This window comes from Lutra lutra, chromosome 7, assembly GCF_902655055.1.
Source record: "Lutra lutra chromosome 7, mLutLut1.2, whole genome shotgun sequence".
Taxonomy (NCBI): domain Eukaryota; kingdom Metazoa; phylum Chordata; class Mammalia; order Carnivora; family Mustelidae; genus Lutra; species Lutra lutra.
Genome location: NC_062284.1, coordinates 34655266 through 34671698, shown reverse-complemented (window position 1 = coordinate 34671698; position 16433 = coordinate 34655266). Strand labels below are relative to the sequence as shown.

Sequence of the window (16433 nt, the reverse complement as noted above, 5' to 3'; positions counted from 1 at the left end):
TCCCCCTTTTCCTTCTTTCTCAGGCTATGGTACGGCTGCCTAGGGATACCTTCAAAGCACTTTAAGCACCCGATAACGCAGGGTCTCCCATACTGCTAGCCACCAGTGGTTTCAGTGAGATGCCCAAAATTTCCTCATTTGGAGAAATGTGCAATAATTGAAATACAGAACAGAAGTTGGATGAAAAACACTCATTTGGAGATAAAAAGCTGCTCAGCTTAAGGTCACTGATCGCATCTCTGGGACTGGAAAAAAATAAGAGTAATACTAAAATAGCTAATATTCACTGAGTACCTACTGGGTGCAAGACTCATGAATTAGTTTACTTAATCTTTCAAAGACCTTCGAGGGGATATTACTATTAGCCCCATTTTTTCCTAAAGATTTTATTTATTTATTTGACAGAGAAAGATCACAAGTACGCAGAGAGGCAGGCAGAGAGAGGCTGAAGCAGGCTGCCTGCCAAGCAGAGAGCCCGATGTGGGGCTCGATCCCAGGACTCTGTGATCATGACCTGAGCTGAAGGCAGAGGCTTTAACCCACTGAGCCACCCAGGCGCCCAGTTCCATTTTCTTGATAGAGAATCTGAGGCCTTTGGTCCCAGAACAGGTAACCATCAGAGTCAGGGTTTTAAAGGCTATTCTAGGTTCTAAGCCAAAAGACAGTTAATATGGAAATGAGTGAGCATCACAAAAAAGAACCCTTGTTATTAAACAGCTTTGAAAAGTAGAATCATCAATGCAAAATTCCTTGTCCTAAAAAACAAAGGGGTGATTACAAAACAAATACCTTTCATATATGCAAATTAATTTTTTCAAGAGGAGAAATGAGTATCTTAAAATTTCCTAATTTTGAATTAGGAAATGAAAACAAGATTCCACTTAATGCAATACATATATGCAGACACAGCTGCATACACTGAATTTCTGTAAATCAAATACTAACTGCATTTACTAAAAGGCTTCTCTAAGGTAAACAAGCAATAAATAATTAATAAAATGAAAGATCGTTTTGTAATCTGAATGGTCACTCAATAATTTATCTCTTTTGTGAGTTTGCATTTACAGCAGACTCCTGACATTCCTGAGGCATACAACCGGAACCTTCTTGAATTCCCAGATTCACAAATACAAAAATGTTTATAGAGGCTCCTAGCTTTCTTGCGAATCACATGTCCATGGAGAGTCGTGTACATTTCCTGTTCCCAGGAAATTTATATGCTACACACTACAAATGAATCACACTTCCACATTTCACTCGAGGTGTATCTCTCACCCGGCTGTCATTTCTTACCAAAAAATTTTTTAAAATTTCTAATTAATTAATGAGCATCATTGCCAGTGCACAAGTAAGCAGGGAATAGCAAAGCTAAATGACCCTTCTCCATACATGTATCTTGCAAGACAGACTTTTCAGAGCCGTATCTCAGTCAGACTCATGCCACGGACCCTCAGGGGAACACACAGAGAGTCACACACCTGCAAGCGAAATCCACGAACACTGAGGATCTACACATTCATGAAGTTTGCATGGGCAGCGGCAGGGGCCCGATCTACAGAACCCACAGAAATCCCGCTGTTCTTGCTAACCCAAGAGTTTCAGAACTCTGCTGAGCTTTTTTTTTTTTTTTAATTTTATTTTTTATAAACATATAATATATTTTTATCCCCAGGGGTACAGGTCTGTGAGTCGCCAGGTTTATACACTTCACAGCACTCACCATAGCACATACCCTCCCCAATGTCCATAATCCCACCCCCCTCTCTCCCAACCCCCCTCCCCCCATCAGCCCTCAGTTTGTTTTGTGAGATTAAGAGTCACTTATGGTTTGTCTCCCCCCCAATCCCATCTTGTTTCATTTATTCTTCTCCTACCCCCTTAACCCCCCATGTTTCTGCTGAGCTTTTTGGTGATGAGTCCAGAAAATGTGATTATAGAAACCTTGGCCCCGGGAATGACAGGAATTTGCCTACTCATTCAAAATACCTATACTTCGTGTGGTTAGGGTTGGTGAAAATCACAGTTGGATGGTTTCTCTGCCTTCAGAATGGAGCCCAGTCATAGTCGGTACACTGTGCACGGAGTCCAGCAGCTGGACGTTCTCGAAACACTGTCCTGGGACTCTCAGCCTCTGATGGGAGTTGAAACTGCCCCCACCGCCACCCCAAATGCCGCTAACCACAAAAAATAGGCAGGACAAAGAGAAAGCATGAGCAAATGAGACAGAAAGAGAAATGAAAGAAAGAAAAGAGAGAGCATGAAAAAAAAATTGGCTGCCGTGCGGGGCCAAAAAAAAGAACAAGAAAGACATTATCATTTCGAAATATACAGCTTATACGTTTCGGAACATATCTGAAAACACTCCTGCCAGATTTTCAAATTATTTATTTATTTACACCCCTTTTTTGTTCCAGCATTTTGCTGCCAGATTAATTTTCCTTCAGTTCAACTCTGATCAAGTTACTCCCCTGCTTAAAAACCCCAACAGCTCCTCACCGCTTGGAAAATCGAGTTCGATTTCCTTAGCCTCCTATTTCAGGCCCTCCATAATCTGGCCCCGGACTTCTAGCCTAACCTTACCCTGTACTTCTTCCCTTTATACATCCTTCGCTCCAGCCAAAATATACTCCCTGATGTCCCCCCGCACCCATTCCGTGTTTTCTGGCCTTGCACCTATCCTTGCCCTGGTCCCTCTGCCTGGAATGCCTTTCCTGATATTTGCGTATGTCCCGTACGCCTGACCTCTCCAGACTCCGCCTGGAGGACGCCGGGCTCCAAGCAGGCACGAGGTTATCAGCAGCGGACCCTGCAACCTTTACCCACGTGCTTTATACACATCGTGTCACTGGACCCTCACAGGAGGAGGAAGTATCTTCTTACCGCGGTCCAGGGGACCCGGGGCTGTGTCCTCTGCCCGCTGCTCTTCCTGCTGCCCCCAGGCTACCTCCCACACGGAACAGAGGGTGACTCATAAATCAGTGCCAACGCATTGCGGCAAAAATTGCTTTTAAAGGAGAAAAGGTGCACCTTCCTATTCTGCATGAACTTGACTTTGCTTGTCCAGTCACAACGCACAGTTTCACTGGAGAGCCCCTTGCCCGGCACCGTGAGGCCGGACGCCACACCAGCTGATTCCAAGGGCAGAGGCCCCAGAAGTCCAGGGGGCCAGAGTGGGACAGCTGATACCCCAGATGCCCCTCGGCGCTCCCCGCCTGAAGACGTCATGAGCACAGACACAGAAGGAGAAAGATCACCATCGTAAACATCAGTAGCTTGAGTCCTCCTTGGAATCCTAAGAACAGGTCAAAGGGCTTTCTAAAGGTAGCGTTTCTCACCAAGGGTTTGAGAGCAGGTTTCTTCCACTCTCTATACAACCTCTAGAGCCAGCTTTAACAAACACGGCAACCGCATGGGGGACAAGACATCACGACTGATGGACGGGGCCCTGCTGAGTACACCAAGCCACCCACAGCCGCACGCTCACCGGACAAGGGCCAAAGCTCTTACATGATGAGTACTGATGTAACCTTAAGGACAAGTGGAATGTGGGTTGTACGCATCTGATAAGCTTCCCTTTCTAACCGTCGGCATCAAGAAGTGACCCGTATTGACTGGAAGGGAAGAGCCCGCCCCTCCGTTTTCTCCCCTTCCCTGTGACAAGCAGGTCTCATGATCATAGCAGACATCTCATCCCAGTTCCTATAAGTTTCTCTCCAAACCAAAGTCCTACTGTCCTGTTTCAATATGACAAACAAACAAACAAAACCCAACATCATTTGTTAGAGCATGACTTCAGATGAAAACTGGTTCAGGGATTAACCGAAACTTCACATCCCTCCCCTGGACAAAACTCGACTCAGTCCAATAAATGATGGCTCCCTCCATAAAATTTTAAAACAAAAGTAAATTCAGTAACCATGTGAAATCTATGGTTGCCCTGCCAGTCTCTCACTCTGTCTGCTGCTGACTTCTGGCCTCCCGCAACTCAGGACACGGCTCTTCTGCCCTGCGCCTCCCACCCCTGCCCGAGCTGGCTCTCTCCACCCCTACCTTACTGCTGTTCAGCCTCTCCTCCCCAGCCTGGCATCCCCCTCACCCTTCTCCTTGTCTCCATGCTGAAATGCTGTCCATAGCAAGATTTAAGAGAAAAAAAAAAATTAACTGAGCACAACTAGAACTCTGTTTCCCTAAACCTTTCTTATTAATTACTAAGCAGCACTCTCGAATTGGAAATTCTGTTGATGGGCTCCAAAGCTGCTGTCAGTTCTTAATCACTTCCACTTACAAAACTGCTACCTGCCTTTTGCTGTCTTCAGTTCCAAACTACAATTCATATGCGAGCTTTCCCTTGTTTGACTTCTGAGCCATTTAAACATCCAAACACAAGTTTGTAAACAAGGGGTGACATGGTTTCTTTACAGGGGTTGTTGGGGATGGAGGGGGTGTGTGTATCCGGACACCTCAAAGCAGAGAATGAAAAAATCCACATTAAAAAAAAAACGAAGCATGGCTCATGGACAGGTGAGCTGAACAGTGGGAATGTGATACACGAGTAGTGATGACCTCTTGGGCTGTGTCCTGGGTAAGCGACAGATCCTACACCGTCTCCATCCCAGTGCAACGGGCCCAGAAATGTATGCCTTCCCCAGGGGGCTGCCGTCAGGGGCGAGAATGGAGACCTGACAGTCCCAGAACAGAAAAGAGAGGGACAAGTAAGAAATCTAGACATTCCTCCCACGTGAACAGACATGGTTGCGAGTGAACAAATGCCTTATATTTTGGGGGTAATCATATATACCACAATTAGTATCTTAAAGAGGAACATATCCCAGGATAGGCTCAGTGGGACAGCATTCGGATTGAAAAGACCTCAAATAGCGAGCTGTTGGTGCAGCCTGGGTTTGCAGGGAAGAGGTGTGGCAGTGACGCATGGGATCTCCGGATCCGATGACAAGTGCTCCCCACAGTCCAGGCTAAAGAGAGCTGGGTTTGGAAGCAAAATAATCTGGATACACATGATTGCCTCGATGACAATTTTGTTTTGCTGGAGGAGATATAGCCTCAGATGCGGACAGGAAGTACAAGTCCAAGAGCAAAATGAAAACTGTTTAATATATAGATATCAAGCAATCCTGTTTTTAGAAATTATTCCTGACCTAAATTCCTCCACCTCTAGATACCCTGCACTCCTGAAGGAACCCCTAATTTAAAGGATCATTCTGGGGGCGCCTGGATGGTTCAGTTAGTTATGCATCTGCCTTCGGCTCAGGTCATGAGATCAAGGTCCTGGGATCGAGTCCCCGCATTGGGCTCCCTGCTCAGCGGGGAGTCCGCTTCTCCTTCTGCCTGCCTCCCTCCGCTCGTGTTCTCTCTCCCTCTCTCTCTCGAATGAATAAATGAAATCTTTAAAAAACAATAAAAATAAACAAAGGATCATTTTGGAAATCGCGCCTGTCCCCAACTATTGCAGCTGAATTCACGCAAAATCCTAAAGCCTTCTCTTGGGAAATTATAACCAGTTTCCTATTGCTTGGTTTTTATTTACTTGTTAAATGTGAACACATTTTAGAAAGAGCATACAATGACAGACGTCCATCAGATTTACTTGCAACATTTCCCTGATTACAGAAGCTTTATACAGGCATTTGTAGCGACCCTTATGCAATGCTTGGTAACTTTATGAAGGCTTCAAGGATCTCATCTCTGTTCAGTAAAGAACAGGGACTCACCCTAAATTTTCAAGCAATGAAAAGGGTTATGTAGTTGCAGTCTGAAAGACTGAAAAATGGTGCAGACAGCAAAAAGGCAGTCTACGTGTGGCCATCTCCCCTCCCGTCCCCGTGCAAGACCTCACTAATCACTCCTGTGACACCCCTCGTTCCTGAGTTGGGCACAGCACAGCTACACTCAGCCAGGGCTGGCGCAGGCTAGGGACGGTGTGGTGGGACTCACGTACTATCTTCCAAAGAGAACAGCCACACTGATCAACAAACAGCATGCCCCAATCCAGAGGCCATCCATGAGAGGAAAGAAGAATTCACTGGGCTGGTCAAACAAGGCCCCACGGGCGAAGATGGCTGCTTTCAAATATCTGAAGGGGGAAACTGGGCCTTTCATTCAGTGTGGTTTCAAAGGGTAGTCAGGTAATAACAGCCCCCATGGCAAACAGTGGTGGCATCACAAGAGTGTGTTGTAGGGTAGGCAGGGTGAGGAGGCGGGTAAGGCAGTCAGGGTGAAAGGATGCTGCTGCACGCTCTCTCCCTTCTTCTCGCCCAACCTTAGAGACACAACAGATTTCTCCTTGAATCCTCTGTAAATGAGGCCCACTGATCCACGGAATGTTCCCACTGGGATTTCGAAGAAAGAGACCGACAGGTACAGCTGCTGTTTAATAGCTGTGGGGGGAGGGGCTATGCAGATAAAGGGCGAATTCTTGGATAAATACGGAAAGGACAGGCTGAATTTGCAATTTAAGTACAAACTGCATACTCCCTGATTACTTTTTAGCTCTAAACCCTCTTATTCTGAATACCTCTCGATGTCTGCCCAAGACTAATGTCTCCATGTCCACGCAAGGTGCCACGAAGCGTCCCGATGGCTCCTTCGGGACATGTCCCCACTGATCTGTAGTAAGAGCCCTCTGCTCAGGGGGCACAAGGGATGAAGACAGAGTCCCAAGATTTCCTGGAGAAGTCTTGGTGGTCTTGATGTAAAAACACATTTGTTTGTTTGGAGAGGAAACAAATCTGTCCAGGCTTGGTGACACAGAGCCGAGCAAGAAATTCATCCGGAGCCCCTGAAGCAAAGCCCTGCTCCCAGATCAGGAGGCTGTGGTTATGTAAGTTCTCATTTAATCTGATCCTTCCATTTGATTCTGTGCCCTGCGCCGACCATCCATACCTTGGACTCAGTTCCTGCATCTGTAGAATGGGAACACTGCGGAGACACCCAACTGTGCCCACCCGGACCAGCCACACTATGGGATGGAGGCAGTCCCCGTGGGAAACTGAGCTTTGGGGAAGAGAGAAGTAACAGGACTGAGTCTCCTTATTTAATATTTTACAATGGGGTTAAGCTCCACACTAGGTTGCAAATCCTTAAAGAGATCAATCTGTTCACTAGATGTTGAAATATAACCTGAGGCTCTTCTTTACTAATTAGTTAGAATGACACTAGTTCAAGTGCCCAGAAAGAAATTGCTTTTACAGGAATCATTTACACTTTCCGGAATACCCTCCAGCAGGGATGATGTTCTCCCTCAAACAGTCTTTCCTCTACCAAATCTTTAACTCCCCAGGGAAAGACAAACAGAGAGGTGTGATTCCTATGTGCGCCCTTCCTACATTCTCCTTACTCCTCAGAGAGAGAGAGAGAGAGAGAAACACAGCATGGACTCGAGGAACAGCCATGTTCCACACACACACAATCCTAGCCCAGTGACCCAGACTGTGGAGGCTGGGGGTGGCAGGAAGAGTTATTGCTAACCCTTCACTTCTCCCTGAGACCATCCCCGATTCTGGACACAGTGGGGTGGGAAGGGCACCACGGAACCCCACCCTCTCTCCCATGCCCCTGTGTAAATGCTCCCCGGTCAACTTGAATCATGCCGGCAGAAGGTTCAGGAGTAAGGGGAGCCCACACAGTTATAGATCATGCATACATAAGGGGCCTACCTGCAGAAATCTCTAGAAATGTGAACACCACAAGAAGAATGAAAGAGTGATACCCATATATTATATTCCAATTCCAATAATCTCTCAAAGGTATTAAGAAGCCCTGTGAGTCTATGGATGAAATGAGAGTTGGCAGCCTGGTGGGTACCCTGACTTGTCATGAGTTTCTCTTACGGACCTTGGCTGGGGCCATTCAGGATCCACTCCCACCCCCATTCTTACGGTTCAGCATCTGGATTTCCTTTTTGGGAATTAATCCCCCCCACACCCATAAAAGTCTTCGTGGGAATGTCAATCAGGGGACCCACCCCTTCACCCCTCAGGCCAAGAGGACAGCATGTGGCTTACACCAAGCCAACTGAGCTCTTACTTGTTTCCAGGGCTTTGAATCTTGGGTGGAGAAACCTGTTGGAACTTATCCATTGCAGCAGTAGCATGCAAGGAAGACCATCAATTCTGTTCACCTGGACTCCCAGAACTTCCTCGATTTCTGTCCCTCACCAAGCCTGGTTCTGCACACTTCCTGCTGATTTCTCTGATTTCCTGGTTATTCTTCCAATAAAATCCTTTTGTTTTGACTTAACCAGAATCAGTGCCTCTTGCTTGCAAAAGAAGAAGAGTAACTAATATAGATGTCTAGCTTCTGGACCTGAGGATTTCCGGGCCCAACAAATTTTAGATGATTCTAAAAAATGTTTATTCTCCCTAAAATTGTCTTGTTCCTCCACAGTCAGGAAGAAAGAATAAGAAAAGCAAAAAAGAGAGGGAGGGAGAGAGAAAGGAACATCACTTGATTCTAGAAAGTTCCATCATGTCCCGTTCCAGCTGACCCCTCCTCACTCCATTGGCAAACAGTGTTCTGATTTCCATCACCCCAGCCTAATTCTTCCTGTTCTAGAACATCATGTAAATGTAATCAGATAGAATGTACTCTTGCATCTGGCTTATTTTGGTCAACTTAATATTTCTGAGTTTCATCCAGGTTTTTATACAATTCAGTAGAGTGTTCTTTTTTTCCTGCTGAGTAATACTCCATTGTATGAATGTACTTCAGTTTGTTTACTCAGTGTCCCATTGATGGATATCTGGGTTGTTTCCAGCTTTGGGGCCATTAGGAAAACAGCTGCTATAAACATTCTTAAACAAATCTTTTTTATGGACATATGACTGCTTTCATTTCTCTTGAATAAATGAATTTTTATTAAACACTGAAGAAGCTTTCTTATTATAATACCTTGCAGAGAAACAATAATATACTTTTGGCAGGGGAAAAGGAAAATGCCTATTTTTCTTTTAGGACAGGAGAGGTTCATAGATACCATTCTATTAAACCCCAACTCCCTCTCCAATAGCTTCATTCTTTCCATCTGCACACACCCTTGTTTCTTGACCATTCTAAATAAACCTTTCTCTCTCCCCTTAAACTAGCAAACACTCTCAATATGACTTTTTCATGGTAATTTTTAAAAAATTCCCAGTTGTGGTCCCAACAGCCCATCATGGTTTTATTTTCTCACTTCTCATTCTCTCTTTGACCTCTTGCAGTGTTCCGCTGTGCTGACTGGTGCACACACATTTTCTCTCTCTCTCTCTCCTATCTTGCTTTTTCAGAAAAGCTAAACTTCAATTACTCAGTTGATTTTTACCATGAAAACAGGTACCCAAAGACTGGTCTTAAATGCTCACTACTGTGTAAAACCTTCTCTTGGTTTCCATCCACATTGATAGGAGAGATTCCATAGCCAGGCTCTGGGGTTTGAACCCGGCTCTCTTCCCTGCTAGATGGGTGACTCTGGCAAGTTATTTAACCTCTTTATGACTCTGTTTCTTCTGTGGCTGACAACAGGACCCACCTCACAGGGTTATTGTGAGCATTAAATGAGCTAGCACTTACAACTGTGCCTGGTATATAGTAAGTGCTCAGTAAAGACAAGCAGTTCCTACTTTCTCATTTGTTCCTCATTGTGGTGTATGCAATCAGAGAAACTTACGAAGCATGGCAGACTTCCTTAACAGAAGAGATGAAACCAGAGCATATGATGCCTTCCCTCTAATGGTTGAGCCTCTTACTTGTGCTTCCTTAAGGTGGACATACTGCCAAACTGCCTCCTTGATGTCATTGTCCTTATGATTCTACACTCTCTTGAAGGTCTCATGCATTGCGGTGGCCTTAATGATCACACCAAGGCCAATGACTTCAAATATAGGTCGACGACCGTTGAGTATCCCCAACTTTCTGCTCGGCATCTGCTACCATTCATTCAAACTCAACACATAAGAAACTGAAATCCTTGTGTTTTTGTTTTTTCACAAGAATCCTGCCCTCAGGATTTCTCTTTGTCCTCAATGTATATGCATACACCAAATATACATGGCCCCATCTTGCCAGTTCCCCTAGGGTGTATAAGAGAGCCCGAGAATGGATCTTGTTAAGGCATCACTGGAACACTCCTATTGTTTCCTGAAGGCCTGTCCAGTCCACTTGGGAAGGTTCATAGTGACTACAGACTCTGCAGGAGGCCTAGGCTGTGGGGGTGAGCATGTCAAGTGCCTGGGAATGAAGCTGCTTCATTAAAACATGAGCGTCCTCACCCCGGGTCCAGCAGGACTTGGTCCCAAGCCTTCCCATTTCATGCTCACAGTTGTGATAACACTGTAAGTGTTTCTCTCTGGGAGCCCTTGCTCCATGCCTGAACATGGTGTCCATGACAGGGCAGCTTGCAGGGCCAGCGGAGGAAGCAGGGACACAGCTGGGCAGCTGGGCACCTGGGCATCAACATTCCATCTCTGCACCTCCAAGCTTTACTCAAGGGGAAGAACTTTAGCTCAAAGGCTCAGGTCCTGTGCCCATGGGAGGCTGTGCGGCACCTTTAATGTTCCCTGGAACAAAATCTCCTACTCTTGCAAGCAGCCTGATCCAAGTCCCCTGGATGTCTAAGGAAAGCATCTGGGGGATTCCGCCACAGCTTTCTGCCTGTGCTAGTCATGAGGGTGGGTCGCAGAGATTCCATTCCTCCTCCTCCTCCTCTGGGCACATGGTGGGATGGCTCCTCCGCTTCCCTTGAAGTTCAGTATGACAGGTGACTTGCTTTGGGCAATGCAATGGGAGCAGCAACAACAGGGACGGCTTCTGGCGGAAACCTCGAGAATCCGTGCGTGATTCACATATTCACTGTCCCCGCCTCTATGGGAACATAAGGGGACAGGCAGCCTCTGCCAGCCTGGGGTCCCCCAGAGGAGTAGAACACATACCCCATTACATCTGCAGCACAAGCAACAAACTTGGCTTCGAGAAGTCATTGGGACTGGGTTCTTTGTTGCTGCCGTCTAACCCAAGCAATCCTGACAGATACCATGGCCTGTTCATGACCAGCCAGCAACCTCCGGCTTCTAACTCTGCCTCACTTCTGGCTTTTAGATTTCCCTGCTGTTGAGTTCAGCCCTCACCACAAAGTGGACTCAAGCTACCCACACACAAAGCTGTCTCCTGATTCACAGATGAAGACCGACCCCTGCTGCTGGGGAGTCCATAGCGACCTGGCAAACCTTGGCCTCTGGTGCTGCCCAACCCCAGTGCCCTGAGCATGAAAACCTGTACTGTGTTCCCCACAGTCAGCACCTAAGCAAGAGTCTTCCTATTAATGCAGCCCATGCTAGCGGGGCTGGCCGCGTAATTTATTGTCCAAAATGGTTTAGAGGGTGAAAGGCGACTGGGCAACAGGCATAAACCTTTGTTGTCCTGGGCACACAGGGGTGCATGGGGACCCTAACTCCGACACCACATCTCTACAGTCTTAGGTCTAGGGGTATGAGGAAACGCCGAGAGGCATTATCTTGGGAGAGATCGCCATACCCAGGAAATGTGATTAAAGGCCGAAGTTAGGTGAAATTAATGTGTTTATCAGAGTGTCCTCTGCTTTTACTATTCTATGTGGCATTGGTCTGAGTGAGTGCAGCTGTTTCTCGAAGCAGGCACATGCGGGTAGCGGTAGACATCCAAACAAAACCAAGAACCCGATGCAAAATCCAGCCAGGAAGTCTGAACCCCCTGCGGAAGCGTTAACAGCGTCCTCCTCCCGCAGGGCCGCCTGGGAGTCATTTAAGAGGAAGAAGGATGAAATCAAGAAAACAATCTTAGCAGCAGAAAGAACTACGGAAACAAAGTCAAAGTAAATGCAATTATCAGGGACCACAGGCTGCTCCTCTCCCGGGCACCTGAGACATATTAATGCCGTAAATATTTTCCAAGAATGCTGAATCTTCTAGAGAGAGTAACACACTATAGACGGTAGCTGATTTCTCTAATCTGCTGTTATTTTGCATTTCCTTTACTTTGTAAAACACCACGATTCTTATTGGTTCCCCAAATCTTACAGCTTATATGAAAAAGTGCTCCACATCACTCGGCATAGGGAAATACAAATCAAAACCACAGTGAGATATCACCTCACGCCAGTCAGAATAGCTACAATTAACAAACCAGGAAACACAGATATTGGTGAGGATGTGGAGAAAGGGAAACCCTCCTAATACTGTTGGTGGGAATGCAAGCTGGTGCAGCCACTCTGGAAAACAGTATGGAGGTTCCTCAAAAAGTTAAAAATAGAGCTACCAGCAATCGCACTACTGGGTATTTACCCCAAAAATACAAATGTAGTGATCCGAAGGGGCACGTGCACCCGAATGTTTATAACAGTAATGTCCATAAGAGCCAAACTATGGAAAGAACCTAGGTGTCCATCAACAGATGAATGGATAAAGAAGATGTGGTATATATACACAATGGAATACTATGCAGCCACCAAAAGAAATGAAATCTTGCCATTTGTGACGACGTCGATGGAACTAGAGGGTATTGTGCTTAGCAAAATAAGTCAACTGGAGAAAGACAGCTATCATATGATCTCCCTGATAGGGAGACAAACCATAAGAGACTCTTAATCTTAGGAAACAAACTGAGGGCTGATGGAGGGGAGGGGGTGGAAGGGATGGGGTGGCTGGGTGATGGACACTGGGAAGGGTATGTGCTATGGTGAGTGCTGTAAATTCTGTGAGACTGATGAATCACAGAACAGTACCCCTGAAACAAATAATACATCATATGTTACTAAAAGAAAAAAGAAATCTTTTTTTTAAAGATTTTATTTATTTATTTGACAGAGAGAGAGATCACAAGTAGGCAGAGAGGCCGGCAGAGAGAGAGAGGAGGAAGCAGGCTCCCCGCTGAGCAGAGAGCCCAATGCGGGGCTCGATCCCAGGACCCTGAGATCATGACCTGAGCCGAAGGCAGAGGCTTTAACCCACTGAGCCACCCAGGCGCCCCGTAAAGAAAAAAGAAATCTTATGGCCTATGATCAAGAAGTATGTAACAATTTTTGAATCTGTTTTTCTGTGTCCCAATCCCCACTTTCCAATGGGTTTCAGTCACTCACAACCAAGACTTCTAATTACTATATCTACCAAGGAACAGTGCCATATGATGTGAATCCAAATAGTTCCCCAAAATCTGGGTCGGGAAGACAGGGTGGGGTATATATAGAAAAGATTGGCTCTGAGTAGATAACTGTTGAAATTAAGTGATCAGTAGAAGGAGCTTACTATGATACTATCAACCTATTCTTTCTGTCTACATATGTTAAGGTAAGTGTTAAAAAAAAATCTCACAGGCCTCACACTTCAAGTCCAGCCCAAATCAGGGCAAACGAAAGAGCAGAAGAGGCAGAATCAAACATAAACCAGACAACAGCAGATGTGCACAGAACATAGCTGCAAAACATGAACACTTCCGCAAAAGAGTTCTTTGCAATATACAGGGCTTTGGAGACGAGACCCGAATCTATGAGGGCCTGACAGGAGCTGGGGGCCTTGGACAGCCATGGCTGGCTGATGACCAGACCAAAAGATGCAGCCAAGGTCCGGCCAGGTGCTTCAGCTCCAGGCAAAACAATTGAGTAGACATCCCCCTGGTGGAAGAATTCGCTCTTCCTCCCAGGTAATCCCAATAAAGCAGCTATTACCCAAGACCCACAGTAAAGCAAGGGTGTGGCTCAGACAAAGGCCTGCATAACTTCATCTTCAAATGTTCGCTGAGGACTTCCATTGTTGTTCCGACACAATATATCTCGCAGTTTATAAACATCACCACAATTCAGTCTCTTAATTTAGGCTAGAGCCACCACCCCTTATGAGGTCCTGCCTTCCCCTGGGATTAGAGCTTCTTGACCCCAGCTACCCATTAGAAATATCTGGGATCTTTAGAAAAATCCTGATGCCCCAGGGGCAACCTAGACCCATGAAATCACAATCTCTGGGCGCAGGGCCCGGATGCCGATATTTCTGGAAGGCTCCTCGATGATTCTAATGAGCGGCTAGGGCGGAGAACCACAGACTTGGGTAGACCCGGATCCGTCAGAGGCTCACTCACTGTAAATCGTGCCTCACTTCTCCGGGCATCCCCTGCTACTGCTCGGACCACCCCTACTTTCTGATCTTCATGTGTGGGCAGACCTCAATCAATCCAGAACCTAGTTCTTTCCTCTTTCTAGGAGTTTCCTAGGGCTGCATTACAAAATACCACAAACTTGGTGGCTGAAAACAACAGAAATAAAGTCTCATAAATCTAGTTCTAGAGGCTAGAAGTCCAAAGGCAAGGTGTTGGCAGGCTGTGCTCTATGCCTGGATCCTTTCTTGCCTCTTCTAATTTCTGGTGGTTGCTGGCAATCCTTGGTGTCACTTGGTTCGTGGACCTATTACTCCAATCTCTCCCTTCATTGTCACTTGGCAATCTCCCTTGAAGTCTGTGTCCCTTCTTCTTGTAAGATCACCAGTCATACTCGATTAAGAGCCCACCCTACTCTGGCAGGACCACAACACCTTCCACCTGCAGCAACCCTGTCTCCAGAGAAGGACACATTCTGAGGTTCCAAGAAGCACACTGTTTCAATCCGGGGCACTCCTAGTCACCCGTAGAAAGCAAATCTTAGACGTTACCTTCATCAGAATGCATATAAGATCTAGCAAACTGGGAGCACGATGCCTTTTAAAACATGTTTTTCTTTTGGAGTCATTTTAGACTTCTAGAATGGTTGCAAAGATAGTACTGAGAGTTCCCGAATGCTCTTTACCCAGCTTCCCCAAACAGTTAACATCCTGTGAAATTATGGTACCCTTATAAAAACTAAGACATTCACAGCAATGCGATACTGTTGACATAACCATATACTTCGTGCATCTTTCAGCAGGCATCCCACTCATGCCTTTCCCTGCTCTGGGATCCAAATCAGGACACCAGCTTGCATTTAACACAATGCTTTTCAGGACGGAATCAAGGGCCACCGCCCAGCTCTGATTCACAGCATCAAAACCTCACTCCAGGCATCCTCCCTGAGTTTGTCCTCTAGCCTCCCAGCCAATCTCACATTTGCATCCAACTGACTATGTTTCACCTCTTCTTCCATCCTGTTCAGATGTGGTAACCCCGATTTTTTAGTCAGGTCAGTTCTTAACAGTTTTGAGGTCATGGGACACCTTTGAGAATCCGTAGAGAAGGGAACAGATTCTCCTATGAAGAAAATGCACAGACAAAAACCATTTTGCAACCAATTTCAGAGCAGATATCAATGCCTCCGTCTTCCCCCAGGGTTCCCACCAACACACGACTTCCCACAGTTTGGCTTCCCTGGGCATTGACTTTGTGATGAAATCACTATGAAGCCCTCTCCCAGGACAATGTCTCCAGCTCGCGGACGTGGCGGCAGGGCTGTGCACTCTGGGTTTTGGACAATACCAGTGGTCCTGGTCACTGCCTTCAGCCAACAGTGGACACTGAGGGTGGCTGGACTCTCCCCTTCTGGCCAACTTAGCTGCCAGTATTTAAGCCCACAAGTTTTGGTTGGCCCTTCGCCTCTTTGGAGCCCACTTTTTCTGTGATGGAAGGAATCTCCCAGAATTTAATACTTCTCAATCTGAAAGGCAGGTTATCACCTCAGTTTCAACTAAGAAAAGTGACTCTGGGATCCAGAGCAGTATTACTGAATTCTGTCAAAATCAGACCTGCCGCCATTTTGAAACAGCAGGAACCTTGGTACCAAGGACAATGCCTGCTTATGGCCTTTCAGCTTTGGAAAGAGCAGTGTGAACCACCACCCCCCATACACACAAACTCCAAACAACTGGCAACTCTACAACACTACACATCCTCTGAAGTCACCACAGAAGCTTAGAGCAGGAACCAAGGAAAAGGGCAACTGCCCCCACTCAATCCTCACAACCTTGGTTTGGACCTCTCGCTCGCCCCAGTTCCTCAAATGCTGTTTGTCCCTCCCCACCCCAACACCCAGTCAGCCTCAGATGCTTCTCTTTTCTATCAGTCCCTCATCTCTCTGACAGATGGCCCAAGGATCCTCTGAGCTAACCTGCCTGGCAGGCTCTCCTGTGTCCCGGGGCCCTACTTTGCTCTCTATTACCGCTCGAATCAGGATCACACCAATTCCTCCAGCATCAGGCAGAAGGGAACAGGTTGGGGAAGAGACGAGAATAATTCTTCTGGGCAGAGCTGGGTCTAGGCTTACCTTCTGCAAACGGTTCCCATTCATAGAAGCGGCCCATGAAGGGCTTGTTGTTGTAGGATGCACACTGGACTTCCCGGATGCTTCTACTGCTTTCTGGACACACCTAATAAAACAGATATTAAATGTGCAGTTAGTGCCTGCATCTTCTCAGAGCCCCAGGCCCATCCCAGAAGACCTCTCCAGCTTTAAA

The 16433-nt window shown here is 46.5% G+C and overlaps 1 protein-coding gene across 1 annotated transcript in view; it reads right to left on the bottom strand.

Annotated features, from left to right (window-relative positions):
• Window positions 1-16433, bottom strand: part of THSD4 (thrombospondin type 1 domain containing 4) — a 582110-nt gene that overhangs the window by 441370 nt on the left and 124307 nt on the right. The window contains exon 6 of the mRNA XM_047736180.1: window positions 16244-16346. Coding sequence (XP_047592136.1) covers window positions 16244-16346 — 103 coding nt within the window. The remainder of the gene's footprint in view (window positions 1-16243; window positions 16347-16433) is intronic.